Source organism: Rattus norvegicus, chromosome 16, assembly GCF_021556685.1.
Source record: "Rattus norvegicus strain SHRSP/BbbUtx chromosome 16, alternate assembly SHRSP_T2T, whole genome shotgun sequence".
Classification (NCBI taxonomy): domain Eukaryota; kingdom Metazoa; phylum Chordata; class Mammalia; order Rodentia; family Muridae; genus Rattus; species Rattus norvegicus.
The window spans coordinates 82,750,001-82,773,309 of NC_141549.1; the positions used below are offsets into that span (position 1 = coordinate 82,750,001).

The following is a 23,309-nucleotide window of genomic DNA, read 5'->3' on the forward strand; positions in this document are numbered from 1 at the left end:
AGAAGTCTGTCTATCTGTGATGGACCTCCTTAGGGATTCATCCCAGTAATCCCAGTTGACCCCGCAGTTGACCCCGCAGTGGCCGGGTACTTGAGCAGCTGCTTTGGCTTTCAAAGTCTGTTGAGAAACAGAGAAGTTCCAGGGGCCAATACGCGACATTTTTCCATTATTGCTGACTGCTGTGTGGGTCCACCCAACACACAGGAGCCACTTCCTCCACCTGTCGTCCCGTGTTGGGACGGGAAACCAGATGGTAGAATGGAAAGTTCCAGGGAGTCTGAGGGAACTTCCTTTTTAAAACACACAGATATGAGAACCTCAGAGGATACATCTGCACCCCAAGGCCTTAGCTCTGCCCTGAGCCGGTGCCTGAGGGCCAGCCACGCCCATGGACCCAGGCTGTCAATCAACTGTAGGCAAAGCTCCACAAATGACAGCCTGCTGTGGTTGCTCTCCCTGACTCCTAAAAGGGTTTTGCACTGGGAAAGAAATGTCCCTTTATTTATTCTACAAAGAAGAGTTTTTGAATTCATAGTTTTTAGAGTGTTAATCTGGCTTTTAAAGATGCCCGTGAAACAGTTTTCCTGTAAACGATCTCACTTCAAAGACAATTAACAGGCAAACGGGGCTTCTCGTGTGTAATGCCGTCTCATTTGGTGGCTTCTAAAAGTGATTTACCAGCAAAGCAAGAAGGGTGAAAGAGTCGCTAGATATTTGCATTCATCCAGAAATACATCTTATATCCTTCATTCTCTGTTCTCCTACGTGTAAACAGTGTGTGTGTGTGTGTGTGTGTGTGTGTGTGTGTGCGCGCACGCGCGTGTGTATTTTTCAGAGGAATTTCGCTTTACACCTACATTATCTTAAGTATAGTAAGAATCTGGGATGCGTTCCATGGCCTTTTCAAAGCCATCCCTTCTGTCAGAAGTTTCTTCAAGGAGAATGAACAGAATGGCATGGTAGAGTCTCGCAGTGGGGTGAGACCTAGAGAGGAAGGATGGGAAGCCGGGAGACAGACACCCTGCATGGATGTGGAGATAAAGGTACCTCGGTGCGAGGTAGCAGGGCCTCACAGGAGCCCAAAACACTGACCCCACACCCTTACTAAATGGCCTTAAGTAATAATAATAATGATAACATAGTGAATGATAACAAAAAGGAAGAAAGCAAAAGAGCCCGGGTGCTGCTATTTTTTATTTTTTTACCTGCACACACACACACACACACACACACACACACCCCTGCATGGAGTTCCCCATTCACACATAACCAGGAGCGCAGGTTAACTCACAACCCCCTTATGACTAGGTTTGGCACTTGGAAAACACACAGTGGTCCTTTTTTGTAATAGAAAACTTGGCCCCTTTACTTGGCTGCATCACTTCTGGAGGTTGTGACCGCTCTACCGGTGTGCCCTAGCACCGTTGTCACCCCACTCTGACTGCTCTGAGTACTGGGGACAGGACAGGAAGCACCTGGGCGGTGACACCGGGGCGGCCTAGGGCCTTCCCACGCTGCAGCCACACCTGTTCCTGTGCTCTCGAGTCCCGTGCCTGTGCCCAAGCTGAAGTCGTGCACAGCGTGGTTTACATCAGGAGCCCATGCTAAATGGCCTTAGAACTGAATTCCATGAGGAAGGGGAAGGCGACCTTTTGGGAACTGATTCATATGTTCCACGGGGTGGTCTCGGGACCTCTCAGAGGACAGCTCTCTGATCAAGTTCTGACGATTACAATGTCATTTTTTCTTCTCTCGAAATCTTGTTCTTTTTGGCATTGTGTCTCTCTGCAGGGCCTAGTTGGACTTTTACAAGGACATGAAAGGACGGTTGCCTGCGCTGCTCCCACACATGCCTGCACGTGAACTTCCTGCAGTACATCAGTGGCTCGAACACTCAGGCTGTGCTGCGGCCCTCGGTGCACACTGCTCTGAAACACTGCCTTGATTCTGTCTAAACCACAGCGTGTGCTGGAGATCAGAACAGCCCACAGGCACCCTCTGGGAAGTCGGCAGCTACTGTTGGACACGGGAGACAGAACCCGGCCCTTGCTCTGGCAGGGCTCGGCTGAGTTAGTCTTCCCCAGTGACCAGGCTCCACTGGAAGAGCTTGACACTGGAGGGTGTGAGCCTGACGAGGCCTCCCGAAGGTGGAGTGGAAGCCACTTAACAGACATCACACGATGCCTCAGAGTGCAGTTCAGCCCCAGGCTCCCTAGCCCACTGTGTCTGACACACCTGCCTGTCCTACCCATGCACAAATAAGGACAACAATGAGCTACACAAGGCAGATGAAGATCTGAGACAGAGGGTCCCCAAGGCTGTGTCCTACACGGCTTGCGGCAGTCCATCGTCCGTGGTGTGATCAAATATCTGACATCAGCAACTTAAAGGGAAGACTGACTCTGGGCTCTGTGGCTTCTATGCCTGTGGCAAGCCGGAGAAGGAAGGGTGTGTGGAGGGAAGCTGTTCATCGCACGAGAGCTGGGAAAGGTTAGGAGTTGTGTGTGTGTGGCGGGGGGGGGGGGGGGGCATCTGTCCAAGGCATTCCTCCAGCAACACGACTCCTAACTAGACCTCATTTCCTAGTTTCCACTACCTCTCAACACCACAAAGTATGAACCCATCGTTAGATTAGCCAGGGCCCTCATGGTCCAACCTGTCCCTTACCTTAAACCTACGGGCTTTCAAGGGAAGTGTTATATTCATACCATAGCACTTTTGAGAGACTCTGACACACCCTCTGGCCGATGAAGTGCGTGAGCCTCTGGGAAATGGCCCACACCTCACAATCCCATGAATCTGGTGGTGCCGAGGGCCAGGCTTCGATAGGGAAGGTTGAGACCAGTCAATGTCTGGCCAACTGGAAACAGAGGAGGAGGCTGAGCAGTGGCAGCCCTGGCTACAGAGTGACCGGAAAGGGACATGGGTGCACCCTGCTGTGTGCCTCAGCTGCACACAGAACGCTGCACACCCAAACTGGGGAGTCAGAGTTTCCCAGCCAGCACTGGCTGCTGCCCGTGCAGGAGGAGCCACACTGGTCAGTGCTGCAGGGGAGAGGAAGTGGGCAAGGGTGCTTGCACGGGCACAGGCACCCTTCCGGCCTGAGTCTGTAGCAGGAATTGCCAGTGGACGTGCTTAGAAGCCGGACAGAGGAGAGCAGCACACAGGTCATTTTTAAAATTGGGTGGACATTGAGGTCATGGGAAACACTAGAGAACACAGGGTTGGTGAGATGGAGAGCTCCAGAGTCACCTCACTGTTCACCTGATGTTCTTGCTGTTTGGTCTCACTGTATCATGTACAAGGATTATTTTCATAAAAATATTCAATTCCCCAAACTGCACTCACTGGCCAATACCTCCTTTCCCCCATCTCTGACAGAAACTGCAGGGGGATGAACACAAGGCAGCCCACCCCCACCCCCGCCAACCCTCCCCCACCCACCCCTACCACCTCCCTCAGCCGCACACAGGGCCTGTGGCCAGGGCACATTCCTGAGGTTGGTTCTCAGGATTCCAGGAACCATGGCAACCACAGCTGCCTCCCTGGAGGCCACAGGGCACCGAGTCAGGATCTGGGCCCCAGAAGCCTTTATCACAGAACAATCTAACTCCTGCCCCTTTCCATGTCAATAGAGAGTGCAGGGCATTCTCTGGCCCATGCAGGCCTGTGCTGGCAGCTGGTGCTTCTGACATGGTTTCTGTCTAAGGGCTAGCATAGATTGCAACAGCAAACACCTGTCCCGATGGCCAGTGCTTAAATCAGTCAGGTCCAAGGAAGCCTGCTTCGGGGGCCAGCCTTGACGCTGAATCACTCTTGTTCTCTAAAAATAATATGTATCACAGAAACCTCCATTTTCCTAATGAAATAAAATGGCCTACAGCATCTAAAACCGGTTGGCGGCCAGTCCCATGGGAAAGCGCATCAGCAGCCCTAGATGCCTGTGCCTCTGGGCTCAGTGGATCGGTCCAGCGGCCACCTTTCTTGCCTCTCTGTCTCCCCACTGTTCCTCAAGGGTGGGTGCGCAGCCTTTCTGCATCACGACCCCTAAGGTATTATTATGCTTTTCCGAGGCGTCGTGGCCTGGCTTACCTAGGACCCTCGTGTAAACCCTAGCCAACACAGAATACCGGGCAGTTGGCAGGCGGTTAGCTCCCCTCACCCTGACTGCTGACTTTCCAACTCAGCCCATTCCTGTGCTCGACATCCCCATCTCCCTCCCATGCTCTCTCTGCAGCCTGTTGGGCAGGACCCAATGGACAAGAGGTGGGCAAGACCTCCTCGAGCCTTTCCCAGCATGGTCATCCTCCCAAAATCCACCCTGCCGTGGCCTCTCCCCTCTCTCTGTTCAAAGTTTTCAGCGATTCCTATTGGCCACAGGTACATTCAGGATGACTCCTTTCACCTGGTCTTGCCTCTGGCATCCCCATGTGGTCCACTGTGGCCACTAATGCAACCTTTGTTACACTCGTGCACGGGACGAATAGCGGCCTATACAGATTACATGCTCGTATACATGGCTCACACGCTAAGCCATGCCAGGCACTACACACAGTGGCTGTGCACCTACACACACACACGGAGCACATGTGAACACACTGGCTATGTGTGCATTAGCAGCTGCTGTCCCTGCCGTCCCTTGAACACCTGCTGCCCTTTCCTCTTCCTTCTGAGGTACCTGACTGCAAGCTGTACTAGGGACCGTGACATTGGGACCCTCCCTTCCTGGGGGAGTACCTGGCAACATGCTATGCACGGGGGCGTCGATGTTGACATCCTGCAGGTGCTTCAAGGTCTCTGTGTGGAAGAGGCGAAGCGTGGACCCCGAGGTGAAGGCAATCCAAATGCCGACCCCAGCCACAGCCATGTGGGAGATGACCATCCCCTCGTCTTGGTGGGCCTCCAGCTGATTCTGGGGGAGTAGAGGAAGTAAGGTCACTCAGGGAATCCAGGGGGTCCAGCCAGAGTCTACAGCAGTGCTGCAGGCCAAGACACCACACAGTAGGGCAAGGCTGAGCCACTCCCGAGGATTGTGGGGATCGCCAGAGCTCAAGTCCGAGACTGCAATAGCACCAGTCCCCTGCCCACAGCCACGCAATTGCAGCTCTGGGCACAATGCTCTTAGACTTCCCCAGTAGGCAAGTCATTCACAGAACCCAGTGCTGCTTGCCTTTATCACGGTGCCCTCACAAGCTGAGAGAACAACTACAACGCAACATGAAAGGGGACTGCGGGAGGGATGGCTGCTGGTTTACATCCAAGGAGACACAGCCCACTGAGCAGCACAGCTATGGATACCTGGGAGGAGGCTGGCCCCTCTCTCTAATCCAGGCAACGACTATCAGTCTCCCTCAGACATAACATCGTCCTAGAGCAGTTTCCCCTGAGGCCTGCCTGAAGCAAGCAGCCCTGTGGAGTCTCATTCCCCGACAGGCACCCTCAGAGCACCATTACCACACAAGGCCTTGCCGGCAAACCCCAGTTATATGGTCATGGAGACCAGAGGGGGTGTAGAGGCCAAAGCCAAGCAATTCACAGTCAGTATCAACCTTGGCTCTCTAAATCTGAGCAACTTAAGATGCCCCAGGGGAGAGGACGGACAGCACTGTGTCCTAAGAGAACAAGGGGGCAGTCAGAGGCAAGAGGCTCGCCAAGGTCACGGTACCCTACACCCACACTGATGCTCCCAGGAGAGTCGGGCTCAGCTAAGGTACAGCCTGCATCAGCCGTATCTCGTTTTAATGGAAGATCCCAGGGTGGAAGTGGCTATGCTTGCACAGGGGTGGCAGAACCCAGGTTAGGAGCTCTACCGGGAGGTCTTCTGACCTCACCTCCTCCGCCTGTTTCTTCAGGCGGCTTGATGCTGGCACACACAAACTAGACTGACTTTTGGATATTGATCTTGTAACCTCCAACCTTGCTGAATTTTATTTTATTTTTAATCTGCCAGCATTGTTCCGGACTCCTTAGGGATGCTGTATGCAAGACTATACCTTAGCAAAATCACCTCCTCCTTCCAACCGACACCCACTCAGACCAACACCAGCATCTCAGGTAATAACACTGTGTGTGGGCAGGCGAGGGGGCGGGCCCCAGTCCTCTGCGTGTGTTCACTTACACTGTTGCTATGCCGACACACAGCTTCCTCTATGCTAGCACTGGCCTGGCCCCTGAATCCTCCCTGTGGGTTCCCGCTGAGCAGAGTCTGTTTAATGTTCACTGGATGGCCCAGGGGACAGTTCTTCCTAGATGCCTTCACATGGGAAATGAAATACGTGGCCCACACTGCCACCCCCACAGGGGCTGTCTGCTTCATTCTGGATCTCTGGCTCAAGACTGGGACAGTCCTGGGATGCTAAACAAGGCTGGCACCCACGGGTCTCAGTGCTGGCATGGTCTTCAGGGTTCTGGGACGCCCACTGGTCACCCCCACCCCTGCACAGTCCGGCATCACTGGAGGAAGAAGCGTGGATTGGCAGATCCATCTGCTTCCTGCTTAACTCTGACCATAACACACACACACACACACACACACACACACACACACACACACACACACACAGTAGATCTCTGTGATTTAGCTCAGATCACAGAGGAGGAGGCACCTTCCTCGTGGAGGTGCCTCCAGACACAAGGAATAAATGTCACCAGCCCAGGATCCTGCAACTGCTCTCTGGGTTTGGACCAGTGGGGGGTCCTGGGCATGATCCAGTGCCAAGGACCAGAGAAAGAGGTGACTCTGAGTCTCATGCCCAAGCGAGGGACACGGGGTCAGGGGAGGGCCGGACTGCTCTGTCTACTGTTCTCATGGGACAGCTAAGGTCATACCTGCCCAGCTTCCTGGTCTCTGGAAGTCAGCACCGACTCCCTCATAGCAGATATTGTGCCCAGCCTCAGGCAGAGGTCAAGGCAGGCTGTTTCACCTTGTATTGCCTTGTTTTTTGTAAGCGCCCAAGGGGCCTTCTCTTCCCACCCATTACCCTGCGCTCATGTTGGGTGCAGAACTGTCTGCAGGGATAGAGGACCCTCTGCACATCCGGGACACAAATCTTCATCAGCACTGCCCCTCGGCTGAGTTCAAGGCGGAACAGTAACTGCCCCGGGATCCTGTGGAAGCTGAGTCACAGGACTTCCAAGGAGGACTGAAGAAGCAGAACAAGAGACCGCAGCTTGTGAGGATTAAACAGCAAGTTCCTCCTTTCTCTCCATGCCGCAGGCCTACCCAGTCTTCCCTGAAAGCACACGCAGCTAGCCGCAGCTCCTGGGTCTTCAATTCCCAGCCACCTTTTAAGTTTGACATCCAGTCTGCGGTCTGCAGCACCTGAAGGGCTGGCAGTGCCATCTTCTGAGAAAAGACATTTCACAACACCTGGTCTGTAGTGAGGTCCCTGGATGCGGATGCCACATGGCACATGTGGTCTTCAGGAGGGAAATGCAAAGACTGCACTGGGGCTTAAGGACCAAGGAGCTAGCTCCAGCCATCTTGGCTGTTCCCGTCTCTGCCTGCGGACCAGGAAGCCGAGCGGCAGCCCACACTCTTCCCCTGGAATCCTTACTGCTGAGATGAGAAATGCAGACTCCTGCTAATGTGGAGTCTTCCTGGCCGTGTCAGACCGGCTCTGCCCTCTCATCCCTCATCTACTTGGCCCACGCTTCAGCCCGAGGACCACAGTTCCTCCTGGAGTCACATCTCACTCTGACACTCTCTGTGGTATCCCTCCTCATACCTTCCTCGTGAACTCTGCTTATCTTGATGGGGGTGGCGATGAGGCCCCGTGGTTTGATTTTTATAGCCCTGCAGACCAGGAAGACAGGGCTGACTCAGGGCTGACACAGCGCTTGGCCATTACAAGGCCAGCTCTGACCTGGGTATGGCTTTACCATGCCTGCTGAGGACTAGGCAGAAAGGAGTCACCAGAGCGCTTGACACTGTCCCATGGCCGGACACACTGCGGGGGTCTGCTCTACGGTACCCGCACTTGGCAGGTGCAGAACAGTATGTTCTAGATGCTGGATGAAGGGTCACATGGCATTGGTTCAGTTCTGTGATCCTGGCCGTGGATCCCTTAAGTCTGATGCTCTGTTTGAAAACAGGAACACAGGCCCGGGACCTGTTCCTTCCCTTCCTGCAGAACCGTTTCTGAGCATGCCCCGGAGGTCACAGGGGTGCCAGGACGGATGTGTGGAGCCTGGGTCTGTGCCGCTGTGTTACTTATCACAGAAGAGCGTGGCTGAAGACCACTGTGGCGCGGCTCTATCCCTGTCCTGGCTGTTCATCCTGGCTGTCCCTTTATCCCTCGTTCCTTCTGTCCATCCAAGTTTAGTATAAAGCAAGGAGAGCAGAGATTCTCCAGTGATGAAGCCAGAGCTGTGCTCGTGGCTCTAGGAAAAACGGCTGGGGAGTTAGCATCCGAACCCCAGAAACGTCAGCCTGCTCATGGGCGCAGATTGCTTTAGACCTGCATCAGCTCTTTGAGACTAGACACACACACACACACACACACACACACACACACACACACACACACACACACACACTCAAAGGCAAGAAAGAAAGCTAAATACAGCTGAGAAAGAGAAAAGATGGCAAGGTTCTGGAGAGACTCTCAGGGAGTAAGACCACTCTTGCAGAAGACCCATGCTTGGCTCCCAAGTTCCCATGTTAGGTAGCTCACAGGGAGCCTATAACTTCAGCCATGGAGGATCTGATGCCCTCTTCTGGCCTCTGTAAGCACTGGTACTCACGTGTATACACGCACACACGCACGCCCGCACATAAACACAGAAATAACATGTGGAGAATACAGTTCCTCCCTATGTGACAATCAGTATAAGAACTGCCCTCATGCCTTGTGTTGTCTGGGAGGCATTCTGACCCAGGCTGCCAGGTTATAGACCCCAAACCCAGGACACGCTGACCTCCGAGCCCTCTCATTCAGTCCCACGTAGCTGTGATGATGCCTCGCCCTCAGAGCCTCCCTCCTAATGGCTCTCCACCCTGCATCTCCCAAGCTCAGCCACAGGCTCCCAGTCTGTGCAGGAAGGCAGCCCCCTCCAGCAGCAGCACCCCCATCCCAGCTGGGGGAACACAGGTTGAGATCCCGGGCTGCACCCACATCTCAGCTGTGGCTGCCCACAAAACAGGAACAGCATGAATCTCATTTCCCCAGAAAAGCAGGTTTTGCTTCTCTATAAATGTGCCTAGTTATTTTGGGGCTAAAAATGGCACCGAGGGGACTGGTACACAGATTCCAATGCTCTACTCCTGAGACTCGGAAGCCTCCAGCACTGAGCCTCTCTAGAGCATGTGGCATAATAAAGGGAGCATTACCTTAGCTTGGTGGCCTTCTGGGGAAGGCTGCACAGAGCACCCCCAACACTTTGGGTTTTAGTTTACTAGTATTAATAGCAGTAACAGTGATGAGGAGGACGATATAGTGCTGCCATTTGGGGAAAGACATCTTAAGGGAGTGTTAGTATGTCCCAGTATAAAAATGACCGCTACACTACACTGGCTCTTGTGTGTGTCTTTTAGCACGAGTGCCACCTGTGTGCCGTGCTTTATGTGGGCATTTCCCTTCACCAACAAAGCACCCCTGACTTAGAGGCCCAGAAGAGCATCGGGTGACACACAGCTGGGCTATTTTAGACAAAGAAACAGGCAGGTGACAACTGCTGCTCATAAGATCTGCCCTGTGGGGCATGTCTACACAGGTTTTGGAACTTTCTAGGAACGTGATTTCCAAAGTGATGTCACTGGTACCAGTGAGGGCTGCAACAAAATTCCAGGAGTTGCTGTGGTACTGGGACTTGGTAGGTCGCACTCTGTGCTTGAAGGACAGGTTCTTACAACAAAGGTAACCGAAGTTACCAGGAGACTACAGGGGTAGGGTGGGGTGGGGTGGGTGAAGGGGTGGGTGCTTGTCCAGGTTTCCTTCTGCCTCTCCTGTGGCTAGCTGGCAGGATGCTGGGAACACAGAGAAGCCACTTCATGCGAGAATCAGGAAAACGGATGCAGATGAAGCCCAGCACTTGGATGGAGGCAGCAGGATTTTCAGTTGAGGTTCAGTCTCAGAGTGAGGGAAACTGTCTCATTGCTGTCCCAGGAAGCTTTGAACCTGCGGCTGCCCAGGAAACCTAGTGCCACCTGTGCCTTTGCCCGGATGGAAACATCCTGCATCACCTCCTGACACCTGAACTGCCCTACGGAGCCTGCGGGCCTGAGGCAGCGTCTGCACCTATGAGCGCCATGTCAGACACACACTCTGGTTTGCGGCTTTGGCAGCGGGAGCATGGTTAGACGGGGGGGATGCTGAACACGCATGGGGCCCTGGATTCTACTCCCAGCAGGAAAACCTCCCCGGGTTCTCTGCATCACTCTCTCCTTGAGGGAACAGCACATGCCACCAATGCATGTCCTGAAACAGGTGTCGGAACAACGTCTAAAAGTGTGATGTGTGAACTCTTAGCAGAACGGCCTGAAGTCCTGCTCTGGTAAGGTGGTAAACCCCACCATAGATGGCCTACCAATGTTTTCTGAGGCCAGTGGTGATGGCAGTTTGACACTGAAGTCCTGGAGATTGCTGAGCGGTCATTCGAAACTACCCCACCCCCAAAGGATGAAAACAGAAACAAACCAATGTGTCCTGAGCCTACATAGGGATGGGCTGGGTGAGAGAAGGCTTAAGACAGATGGGGTGACTGGGAATGAGCAACCAGTATAACACATGGTATAAGATATAGCTAGAAAATACCAATGGCGCAATGAAGGGTAAACAAACAATACATCTGTGAGCTGCAAACATACAGACTGGGACATAGGATGGGCGACCTGGACAGACCTCCTTTCTCCAGTGAATGACAGGCCTGCGCACAGCCTGTACTCCCCTGCTTCAATGCTGTGTAGTGGGCTTGTGCTTAACTAGTCCCTCCCCCGCCCGCACCCCCGGCTTCCAATTACTGTACCCTTGAAATTCTGAAACACAGAGCCTAAAAGGTCTGAGCTTACACACACTGGGAAAGAGGAACAGGCCAGTGGCGCACAGAGGGTCTTAGAGAGGGGATGGCTGTGTTTGCTGCCGGAGTGGGCATGGGTCACTGATCTCTGCACCACCTCGTAAGTGGAGAGCAGTGAATACTGTGGATGGAATATCAACTCTGGTCCTCGTAACATGGGGAGGGGCGGGAAAGGGGCGTGTGGTGTGTGGGGGTACAGAGGTGCTCCAATCTCTCTCTCAACTTTTGGCTCAGTTTTGCCAAGAACCTGATGTGGCTCTAAAAATAAAGTCTGTTCCCAAGACACCACCCTGCTGTGCAAGTCGCGCTGTCACCACCGAGGCTGTGGGGTGTGTGACTGTGTGTCTTGCCTTCCCTGCCTCTCAGGCCCTCTGCACACTTTCTACTGGGTTGCTTGCCTCTTCCTTCCCGTCTAGGAAGACCTCGTTGTATGCTAAGTACATTAATCCCTGGTCCTATGTACAAGGAATATTTCCCCAAATCTGAAAACGAATGGTTTGGTGCCTGTGTATTAAGTATCCGATGTGAAAGGAAGGTTATGATGCTAAGTCCCAGTGTCCTTCCCAGCTATGCTAAGATCTGTGTGAGAGGCCTTCCCCCACGGCAGAGTGGTCCCCACACTAATCCTGCTGAAGGTCCCACATACAGGGAGGTTTTGGGGGTTGGGAAGGCTGGGCTGGCTTCCAGAATGGCTGGCTAGTTCTTCCTGCATGCCAGGACGAGTCCCCTGGCCCACTGGTGAGGAAGGATAGCACAGTCAAGCCCTGATCTCTGGTGTCCCTCCAGACTATATCGAAGGCATCTTTAAAGCAATCTTTCCACGACTTAGCAGGAGTGGTGGTTTGAAGAGGAGCGACCTGCAGAGTCTTGTGTTTGAATCGTTGGCCCTGGGGAGTGGCACTATGGGGAGGTGTGGCTCTACTGGAGTTGGAATAGATGTGACTTTTTTGGAGGAAGCGAGTCGCTATGGGTGGGGCTTTGAGGTCTCAGAAGCACAAGCCAGTTCTCTTCCTGAGGACCTCAGCTCCTTCTCCAGCCTCATGTCTGCCTGCACGCTGCCATGCTTAAGAAGCCTCTGGAAGTGAGAGCCAGCCGCAGTTAGATGCTTTCCTTTCTTGCTGTGGTCTTGGTGTCTCTTCACTGACCCAGAGAGCAGGTAAACACAGAGTGACTATGCCCCAGAGACGCGGTTAGGAAATGGTGAGTTGGATTTTCTAGGTAATCTTATCTTTCTAAGCAAAGCCCCCGAGTGCCTTTGTTTCCCACCCAGCCCCTGAATGCACCACCCTTTCCTATGGAAAGCCTAGCTGCTTCCGGGCTGCATCCCGTCTCCAGCAGGCTGCAGCAGCAGGGTATGTCTGACAGCACTCACCTCTACGGTGTGAGTCTCCACGCTGGCCATGAACACCTGCCCTCCCGAGGCTGCCCACAGCGCGCCCTCCACCAGGAGAAGGCTTCTGACTGGCAGGACACCCAACTTGATCACTTGCTGGGGTTCCGAGTTCCAGGATCCATCTAGAAAGAAAATAAGTTTAGTTTCCCCTGGGTTCAGGCAACTGTGAACGGGGACAGGGAAACAGGGCCACACGTCACTGCAAACCACAACTCAAGTACCGGCCCTGTGGCACGTGGAAGACAGAAGACGGCAGGCAGGGTGGACGGCTTCCTACGGGTCTCAGCAAGGTGTGCCGTTACCTGGCACGTCTCTAGACACCTCCTCCGCTAGCTCTAGGTTAAGCATCAGTTTCTCGATCTGTAAGATGGGGCAGTGCTGCCACAAGCCTCAAGCCTCATTCCAGGAACTAAAACTGAAGTTCAGACGTAAAAGGGTCTGCCACACGGTCCCGCAGACGCCACCGTGGCCCGGTGGTAATGTGTGAACTGACTTGCTTGTGTCAGAAGGATTGTATCCAAAAACCACTGGGCAGATGCTTATGCAGTCAAAGCAAACAGTGATGTGTACGGCATCTCAAGGGGAGCGCTCTTCACTGGAGGTGAAAATAACAAAACTAAATGAAGGGTTCTGCTCTTCAACGCCTCCCTCCCTTCCCTGACCCCCAGGAAGCTGAAACGTGTTTTAGTTTGAAAAAGTTACAGAGATCCGTGATGGATTAGTTCTACCAGGACTCAAGGATGCATCGGCAGCATTGCGACTCCATAGACGGAAAGCAAGGTTTAAAGCGACTGATGGGGCCGTCTTCTAAGACCTCTCCAGTCTTCCCCCTAGCCATTCATTAAGCCCCAGGAGTCTGATGGTAATTAGATCATCAGTGTGGCTTCCCTGCTCTGTTCGTGCATGTGTGCATGTGTGCGTGTGTGCGTGCGTGTGTGCGTGTGTGCGTGCGTGAGCGCGTGTTCTTTTAGTGCAGAGGAAGCAAGGCCTCAGCTTTTTCTGTCAGACCAGAACCCCTGAGCCACTGAGTAAAAAAACTCTGAGCAAAGGAAGCTGCGCTTGGCTGTTAGGCAGAGGTGGGCAACTGAGTGATCTCTGACTGCTGTGCGGTGCTTCCTGTTACAAAGCACCTTCGATGGGAATTCTGCCCCCGAGCCGGGGCTACCTTTCATGCAGCAGGTGCACTAGGCCCGAATATGGTTAGATACAAGTGTGCACACATACATGCATGCATGCACACAGAAATACAGGTGTGCACACAGCCACATGCACACACACACACACACACACACACACACACACACACACACCTCTCCCTTCCCTCACCTGTCCTAACATTCATACAAACATCCTTCCCATGTGGTACTCACAGCCCTTCACCACACCACAGCCTGTACCTGTGAAGGAATACACTCCCGCGGCAAGCATGGCATGAGAATGCGGACGAGACAGAACCCTGCCCGCAGGCTGCCAGAAGAACTCGGTGCTGTGGATGAACGGGACGGTTCCTTTGAAACAGGAACTCCAAGATCGAAGGTGGGATAACCCACTTTGGATATTTTGCTTTGGTTAAGACTAGACTCCCAACAATTGGCCTCTGTTTTCTGGCCAATTTCTGGCTAAGCAAGCTCTCCCTTCCTTAGATATTGTGCTCTTGTCTCCCAGGGAGGGCCACGTGCAACCTGAAAGTGTGTGAATCTGGGCCAATAGGACTGCCTCCCCAGACAGCTTCTTCCTGGGTTTGTGCTGAGGCCAGAGCTGCCAGGCAGGTCACCTGCTCCATAGCCAGACTTTGTACATAAGCTAACAATACTGACCATGGCCTCACAAACTCAAAGTTTCCCATCAAGTCCCAGGTTTCCAAGCCCCACTCCAAAGCAACTGTCCACTCTGTCTGGGAAGCCCACAGTCTCCGACCAAGAACAGACCTACGACAGACTCTGTGAAGATGCCCCGCCCACCTTAGGCTCTACCACCCAGGCCGACCCACAGTGCTCAGGGGCCTTAAGACACATCAGGAAGGCTGCAAAGACAGTGGGACTACGGAGACACCGTGTGCCATGATGCATCCTATATAACACAGTACAGGGCTGGGCTGGTCAGACTGCACAGAGATGGGGATTAATCCTTTAAGAGATGAACACACACGGAATGAAGAAAACCAGATGGCCAAGGGGAAGGATCAAGGATACCCAACTGGAAATCTGAAAGACAGGGTACCATGGACAGGGGAGCATAAACCAGAGTAATGGCAATAGAGAAGTTAGACAAAAACAAAAACAAAGCAAAACAACAACAAAACCAACCAAGATTATACAAAACTCCCTGAGCGTGTGCTGTCTCTAAGGGTAAGCAAAGAAAACAAACTGGGGTGAAACCATAATATCACAAAAATCCAATGGAACAGGAAGGGGACTAGTGGGTTTTAAATGGAAGAAAGGGTTGGGGACATGGCTCTAGGGCCAGGCTTCTGCTCTACGTGCAAGCACAGGGCTCTGATCCATTCAAGATGATGAAGTAAGTCAAGGTGAAATGGAATTGTGTTCTAAGTCACTATGTAAGTTTTGATAGCATACTTTTAATCTAACTTAGGCAAACTGCACCAAGAATTGTTTAAAAGCTCACATACACCCATAGTAATGGAAAACTGGATGTCACCTTCTGAAATCTCGAAGACCTGTTACAATCCCCTAGAACCACCTCTTTGCCAACTTTCAAATAAATAATCAATATCCCCACACAATGTGGGATCAAAGAGAGGCCGGGAGAACACAAGGTGCAGAGTCAGACAGCAAGGCCCAGCAATGATGGGCAAAAGGGCTCCCCAGATAGTATTTGTCCTTGACAGTGCTCCGTAGGGTGGCAAGGAAGTCACTGGCCATTTTGAAAGCTCACTAACAAATATTCAGAAAGCACTGGGGCCAGAAACCCCACATCTTATTTTGGAGACAATGGCAATGAGACTCCCCCCTTGGGACATGTAGGGGTTCAGTAGGGTGGCTTTGGAGGTGCATGCATAGGGCCTGGGGCCAGTTCCTGGGGAGCTCTGGGGACAGGTGTGTAAGGCTATGGGGTCAACCTGGGCATCTGGTGAGCATGCCTGTCATGCTGTGCAGTGGAAAGTGACGTCCCTGGAAGGGTATTTCCTTGAGGCAGCAGCTGAAGCTGTGACAAGAGCCGACAAGAGCAACAGTGTCCTACCTACAACAAGATGGTTCCCAAAGTCTGAAGGACAGTGTGGGGCTGCTTTGTCCTCTCATCTGCTGGGAGAGCCACAGAGGGGCCAGACAGGCAGGGAGGCAGAAAGGGGCTCTGGAGGAGAGATGTGACCTGGGCAGGACTCTTCTGTCTCCATCAGAGCCCACCGGGATGACTAGTTGAGTACCGCCATGCTGTAGGAGGGCTGGAGGGTGAGGGGCACACACGAGAGCCGAGAGCCTCTGAGGTGGTAAGGGCTGGGCTCGGTGTTTGAGACTGTGAGGGCAGATGAGGCCCCTCATCCACCACGGTACCATGTGGAAAGATCACCGATGGAGAAGCCATCCCTGGGAGACTGTCATACCCCCACGTAAAAGTAGGCTTGAGTGACGGAGGAAAGCCCTGGAGAATGTGGGAGATTTAGTATGCCCAAAAGCACTGGGTGGGGCCCTGAGGCTGCTCTGGGTTAACCTGAGTCACCGTGGAACAGGAGGAAGCCCCTGGAAACCAACTTTAGAAAAACGTCCCATGCGCCCCTCAGTGCCTTTTCGGAAAGGAGCGAGTCACACGGGTTTGGAAACGGGAGTGACAGCCCCCATCCCCCATGAGCTGAGCGTGGGTGGTTACCTGGAGCCTTGGTGTAGCTGGCTACAGACCCATTGACCAGGCCTGCATACAGGCCGTGCGGGGAGCAGGCCAAGCTCATGACTGTGGACTTGTCAGGCGTGTAGAAGTGCTGGAGCCTCACCTTCTTGCAGCCCTGACTGCTTTTGTAAATGGAAATGCTGCAAACGGAGGGGCACGCGTTAACAGGCCTGCTGCACCTGAGAGAGGACCCGGCGCCGGTCGGTATCAGCGAGTGGCACAGGTCCTCCTCACCTCCCTCTTTCCTCCCCCAACACTAACACACACTTGACCACGTTAAAAAAAAAAAAGCCCACAATCATTATGGTTACATTCTTAGGGCTTAAGTGAGAGTTCAGGGTCATAATTCATTCTTTTCCTATAAATTTTAGAATGTTAGTTTTAATTTTTTTTCCATTAAGTGGAGTTAAAGTTCCACATAATTGTAAGATACTGTTGCTTTATTCCAAAATGGAACAAGAGTTGTCTTTTTAAAGAAGAATTAACAAAAACTGGGGCAAGCAGTAGGGAGCTTTTCCCTTAAAAAAAAAAAAACAACAAAAAACAAAAACAAAAAAAACCCCAAAACAAAAAACTATCAGACCTCTTATCAGACTGATTATCACAGGCCTGGCCTCCCCTTGCACCTCGCCTCCCCAGCATGGAGGTGATGTGTCTTGCACCGAGGACAGTCACTAAAACGGTGTGTGTTCTCTACCTTCCCTCCTCTGTGCCCAGGCAGATGGTGGGCACATGGGGTGCTCTCGACGCTGTGGCCTCTGGGTCCTTGGCGTCAGCGGGCTCTTGGGGCTTTGACTCCTCCGCCGGGATGTAAATCATACACAGGATGCGTGACTCCACATTGAAGCACTCGATGACTTTGGGGTTGGCACTTTGGAAGGAGACAATGGCGACCTGACCCATCTGATTGCTGCAGCTTCCGATCTAAGATGGGGGAGGTGAGGGAGAGAGGGTGTGACGTCAGGCAGGTACTGATCTTCACGGGTGAGACACGCTCAGAGAAAGCAAACGGGGCGAAAGGATTCCCAAGAGAGCACGTTTTCCTTTTCGACGTGTTAAATTTGGCCTTTTAAGTTTTCAGTAACACGGGCACAACTTTATTTTCAAAGCGGCAAGTACACACATCCAACACCAGATGCTCATTCCGTACACGAGTGCAGGGCCTGGTCGCACAATCACTTCATAACGTGCTGAAGAGCAAATTGGTGCCAGTGTTAAGTAAGCTGGCATCACAGGGCCTTGGCACTTGTCCTTGGTGAAAAGACAAGCCTTTCCAGAGGCAAAAACTGGAAGGAACCCAGCCCAAAGGAGGTCATTCCAGGGGCACACTGTGTGCGATCAGGGAGCACACTGTGCGCTCCTCCCTCCAAACCGGAGCATGCTCCGTACCTTCCACACTCTCCTGAGTGCATTCCACACGACAAACAAGGGAGCCCCGCGCACCCTGCTGGAAGGAGGGCCAGCCATCCCCCGGTCATGGGTGATTGCGAGCCTGCATGCATGTCTGTGTGTGCACCAAGCAGTGGCACTAGGAATCTGCAGAAGGGATCTATCACCGAGGAGTACAGCGTCTCCACTGGCCCCCAGGCAGACACACTGAACGGGCAGCCGGCCTCACTGCTCGGTTCGGGACACTACTAGTGACAGCTCTGAGCGGTAGCTCTGCCTGCACATGGTGTCAACTCAGAGCGGGGGTGTGCTGAGAGGGGAAGTGGGAGGGGCCGGAGGCCAGGGACCAGGCCCTGGTGTGCACTATCCAGGCGTCTGAGCATTGCCTGGAGCCTGGGTTTGGTGTAGGACAAACTCTTCCCAGCCGTGACACCAGGGTGAAAAGCCAGTGATGTGTTGGAAGGTTAGGAAAGCCAGTGTGGTGAGACAGCAGTGCATGACACGCCCAAGCCACCTCATGGCGTCTAAGTTCGTTATCTTGGGCCTTTATTCCACTGTAGAAGTCTCCGACGAAAAGGGGCAGAGGCCAACATTTTAACCGCCCAGGTCCAAACCTCACCTGGAGTGCTGTTTGGAAACCTAACCTGGTAGTCTCCGCTCAGCTCCCCTCAGTCACCTGCCAGCTCTTCGTCAGTCAGCCTAGAGCCGAGCAAAGGTGCTTACCCACAGGAAGCCACGCGCCGTGGAGGGTGAGGCTGGCTGGTTATCGTTGCTTGGGTAAGGCTCAGGGTTATAAGCTGCACATTCGATCTGCAATGGAACACACAACGCCGTGGACTCAAACTGTTTCCCATCCTTGGTGGGCTGAACCATGGCTCCAGCCCAGGGATACAAACGGCCAACTGTGTTAATTTTGCAAGAGTGAATTCCCAAGGTCCTTTGTGGTTTTGCCTTAGAACGCCCTCAACCAGGTCAAAGCCAGCTGGACATGCCAAGTCAGCCAGGAGCACCCAGTGAGGAGCAGGGAAGCCGACGCCATGTCTGATGGCCTCCCTAACACATGAGCTGTGTGGATTCACGGGGCAAGGGTTCCGAGGCTTCCACAGGCTTGCTCTCTAGAGCCAGGGACAGGATAGTCCCCACGAAGTGGATTAGGGGCCAGGAATGAAGGAGAGAGACAACAGCGTCAATAAAGAAAGGCTCGGTACCTTGTCAGTGGCACGGGACCTTGGTGCCTGGCACTGCGGCAGGGAAGGAGCACTCTACTTCACGCTGATAAAGGCATCAGAGCCCTGACTGCTATAGAGAGGGACTATTGATCGAGCTGGGGCATCACAGAGGAGGGAGATGCTGGAACAGTGGGCATGGGGCCTCCAATAACCTTAGCCAGCAGCCTGCCACTCAGACAGTGGCTGGGCCTCACTGGCGGGCTCCCAGCAACCATCTCCAATACTTCCAAAGCATTTCCTCTTAACTAGAGTGACAGGGTCCAAACTAGCGCTCCCCAAGTAAGTCCTCTGTCAAAGTGGGCACCGCCCAGGATCCTCACCTTGAACTCTGGCTGCTTGGCCACCATCACAGATGTGTGTCCCACCAGGAGAGGGTGTGTCTCTTTCTTGGCAAGGCTGCCATCGTCATCCACACAGAACCATCCCATATGGTTTTCCTCCTCTGCGGGCACATTCAGAGAGAGCCGAGCTGAGCTGCTGGGGTGAATGCCCGTCATGTCCCAGCAGCTGTACCCCACCCTCCACAGCGTGTGAGCAAGAATGATTCTATCTTGGGAAGCAACACTGCCTTCCTCTCCCTAACTGGAGGTGTGGGTGGTGAGGGGACTGGGGGAGGGAGACCACTCACTGCTGCAGCCTGCCAGCATGTCATGGGGCCTCACGCTCCCTGTCTGCTCCCAAACTGAACACACCAGCAAATAAAGCTGGGCCCACGCAGATTCATTAAAACATTCATAAACATGAAGACGTGATTTACTCCTAAAGAAAGTGGCCACCTTAGCCCTGAGTGAACACAGGGGACAGCTTAGCCTCACGTCATTTTACAAGGCGTCGTCCCTTTGCTTGTAGAGGCATAACCCAGTGAATCACCCAGGAGGGGACAAAGAGCTATGTCCCTGTCCTCAGTCAGGCCAGGGGACTCCCTTTCACAATGAGACTCTTTTTCCTTTCGCTAAGCATTGCTTTCTAGGGGGCCAGCAACGGCCGGCTTGACTTCTGTTGTATTTTCTCTCTCGGGTGACTTCCGGGAGAGGCCTTCACAAATGGTGTACACACCTATCCAGGTATAGGTAATCACTCAAAGGCACAGACACCCACACCTGCACACGCACCAGCCTTCACTCACTACACTGCACACAAGGCCCTGCAGTATAAGCTGAGTAATAGAGTTCTGTGTGGATATGAACTCTATGTAAATCCTACAGAGAAGGATCTCTCTGTGGGTCTGCCTGCCTGCCTGCCTGCCTGCTCACCTATGTATCTATCACCCTTTAGTCTATAGACCCATCCACCTATCACCAATCTCCATCTGTCTACCGAATTTCCTATCACCTAACGCTCTATCTACCAGTTACACATCATCTACCTACCAACCTTCTGTCTACCTTATTCTAATTTATCTGTCAATTTGCTAACCTTCCTATCATTTCTCATCTACCTACCTATCTACCTACCTACCTACCTACCCATCCATCCATCCATCCATCCATCCATCCACTCACCCACCCGCCCACCCACCTACCTACCTAAAAAGGGTAGATGAACCAGCAAGCGGTTCTAAAGCCTCATCTAGCCAAAGGAAAACCTCAGGACTGATGTTTCAAGCTGGGAGCCCTGAGTGACACGACCTGATACACTGCACTGCCTGTCACAGGAGGGACTTAGCACAGAGACTGAGATGCTGTGCCCTTTCCCCTCCTCAAAAACTTCCCATGCCTGGGCTTTCAGGCTCCGGACCAGGGCTACAAGAATGTCATGCCACGATAGAAGAGGCCACTGGTGTGTTCTGCAGGCCCTGAGTTGTAATACGATCTTGTAACCCAACTTTCCCACTTTAGAGCTATGCACCAGGCCATGGGAAGTTTTCTCTCTGCCCTGGTTTTACCCTCTCGGGTGTATGCATAGTCACATGACCTCTCTGACGCTCCTGAAACATCCCTTTCTTAACAGAGCATGCCCAGTCAGCTAAACCCCGTGTCTTACCAAGGGCCAGCTTGGCCATCTGCAGGCTGCTGATCCAGGACTCCTTGATGGCGGGGGTAAACGTATTGAACACAGCGGTGAAGAACGTGGGCCGCCCTGACCTGCCGGAGAAGAGGCGCATTCCCTTTACAGACTGCCGGTACCACTTACTCTTAGTCTGCACAGTCTACCGCGTGATGAAGCACCAGGCCAGAAAACACATCTGACAAAGACTGCCCCGCTTTTGCTTTAAGGTTACTGACTTGTCCTGCTTTCCCGGGAGCTGTAACTGAATCCTGCAGCGGTCGGCGGCTCTGATCGCATCTTCTTTCCTCAGGATCAGCTGCTGTAAGCCAGACGTCCAGTCGTGGGCTACTGACTGGTTTAAGTTCTACAGAGGAATAACACGTTTATTGGCTTTTGTTGCTTTTGCTTTGTTTTGTGACAAGGTCTCACTGTAGCCTGGGTTGGCCCGGAACGATGTAGCCCGGGCCATCCTCCTGCCTCATGCTATCAAGGGCTGTGATTACAGGCATGAGGCAACACAATTTTCTTGAACCCAAGTTTAGAAGAAGAGAAAAAAACAGAGCTCTGGCATGGAAACCCCAGGGAGATGCCATTGTGTTCATGACTGGCTACAAACGCCCTGGGGTTGACATAATCAAAACTGCCACAAGGGCCCAAACAGCAGAAGAGCCCAGCTGGGACTGCTCCATCCTGGAGAACTGAGGGACGAAGCTGTGCTCACAGATCTGGAAGCCTCGGCAGGCACCGCGGCAGGCACCGTGGCACCATCCCATCCTGGAGGCCCCGCTTACCTGATAGCTCCCCCGGAGGTTTCCTATCAGCTGCGAGATCTGGCCGACAACATTCAGGTCGTGCAGTAGGTTCTGCAGATCCTGGTACAGCTGCCCTGGCCCCATGTAAACTTTGTCTGAGAAACGAGAAGACAGAAGGAGAGTGAGTGGCTTACCCCCTGCCTGGGGGGTACCGAAATTCATTTTAGTTTTGCTTTGCTTTCTTTTTTAAGTTGGGGAGGATCTAGAATGGGGGAAAAATAGCTCCAGACACCTGGGAGTTGTTCCTTTGCTAACTGCTTTTCTGAAACAATTTTACACGTAGAGAATGACGCCCTCCACCTGCCTTCCACCGGGTCAGCATCTCGTCTCACAGGACTGCATACTGTGATGCTGGGGAATGGCACAGAACTCACTGCCCCACCATATCTGTTCATTGTTCTTGTCCTGGTCCAGCCCATGTCTCTGCACTCCATGAGTGTCCTAGCCTTCACCTGCACCCAGACTGGAGCAGTGTCACTGTCTGTCTTTGACGAATTCAACTCCTTTAAAAGACACTGCTGAATTATCTTATAGATTGCCTCATACATAATTTGATTGGTGTTTTGTAACCAAGAGGGAGGGAGGGAGGGAAGAGGAGAGCGAGAGAGCACCATGAATGGATGAGGAGACAGATGGGAGAGAGAATTTCAGGCTATCCCCAAAGTCCTAAGTAGTTAAGGATGACCTTGAACTCATGACCCTCTTGCCCCTGCCTCTGGATGACTAAGTTCCTAAGTGTGTATCACCACGCTGTACTATGAAGCTCTGGGCATGAGACTTGGAGCCTGATGCATACTAGGAAAGCACTCTGTCAACTGAGCTACATCCCAGGGCCCCTAATTTTAAGCATAATGATTATTGATAAGAAATACCAGATGTGAAATTTAACCTCAATCAAATTCCTGATACCTGGGGGATTGCTAACACCACAGAGTTCCCTAAGGATTTTCCCAAAGTCAAACATTTAGAAAGGACTAGAAAAGGCAAACTTGGGTCGGGAGGTGACAAGTACCCTGCTGTCTGTGTGTCCATGGTCTGTTCTTATCAGCCAACCCCAGTAACCAGGCCAGCTCCAGCACTTGTGGAAGGCTTGAGGGGCTCAGGGTATGATCTCACATACAGTACCTCAGACCCCACAGACACATGAGTGCTGAGAACAGACCCTCGGCCTCCAAGCTGACTTGGAAATAACCCAACGCCATGCAGAGGCAGGAGGGATCCGAACTCAGGGATGCACTCAAAGCCTAGGCTGCAAACCAGCACGCCGTTCATCCTGTCCTTCTCCCATTTCCCATATGCATAAATCACCACAGGGCCGGCCAGGGAAAGAGCTGGACTTCCGGGTCAGTAGCAGAGATTCGTTGGAGCTGAACAGAGCAGTGGGGCCTTGGTGCCTGGGTCTCAGCGGGATGGCTGCCTGGCCACAGCTCTGCCTCTAGGGTCCTTGCTAAGCAGTGCCCAGCTGGGTTTCAGGCTGATGCTAACCTCATGATAATCCTGAGACGTCTGCAAGCTCACGTTGCACTCTGTCCTGAGAGCCACACGGCTTGCCCCAGCCTTCATTCTGTCCAATATGTCACTGTGTCAAGGCTGAGACGCAGCTACATGCTCCCATGATAAAGACTTCGTAACTGCGTG

The 23,309-nt window shown here is 52.9% G+C and overlaps 2 protein-coding genes and 1 long non-coding RNA gene across 9 annotated transcripts in view; 2 read left to right on the forward strand and 1 right to left on the reverse strand.

Moving 5' to 3' along the window:
* The window catches only part of Erich1 (glutamate-rich 1), a gene marked incomplete at its 5' end in the record, with an annotated part of 52,793,804 nt that overhangs the window by 51,879,441 nt on the left and 891,054 nt on the right, over window positions 1–23,309 (forward strand).
* Window positions 1–23,309, reverse strand: part of Arhgef10 (Rho guanine nucleotide exchange factor 10) — a 90,770-nt gene that overhangs the window by 4,765 nt on the left and 62,696 nt on the right. For 4 of the 7 annotated variants that reach the window (NM_001427033.1, XM_087588536.1, XM_087588534.1 and 1 more), the window contains 9 exon segments: window positions 4,738–4,912; window positions 12,389–12,531; window positions 16,235–16,392; window positions 16,950–17,176; window positions 18,365–18,451; window positions 19,191–19,312; window positions 20,854–20,954; window positions 21,096–21,223; window positions 21,651–21,766. In NM_001427033.1, the coding sequence (NP_001413962.1) occupies window positions 4,738–4,912; window positions 12,389–12,531; window positions 16,235–16,392; window positions 16,950–17,176; window positions 18,365–18,451; window positions 19,191–19,312; window positions 20,854–20,954; window positions 21,096–21,223; window positions 21,651–21,766 (1,257 nt within the window). 7 annotated transcript variants of the gene reach the window in all.
* On the forward strand, window positions 1,381–9,505 carry LOC102557538 (uncharacterized). 2 transcript variants are annotated; one of them, XR_015640084.1, is made up of 3 exons: window positions 1,381–2,490; window positions 5,951–6,054; window positions 6,949–9,505. It is a non-coding gene; the product is annotated as an uncharacterized LOC102557538 (long non-coding RNA). The 2 variants fall into 2 exon arrangements; XR_015640085.1 differs by having other exon boundaries at window positions 1,456–2,490; window positions 7,003–9,505.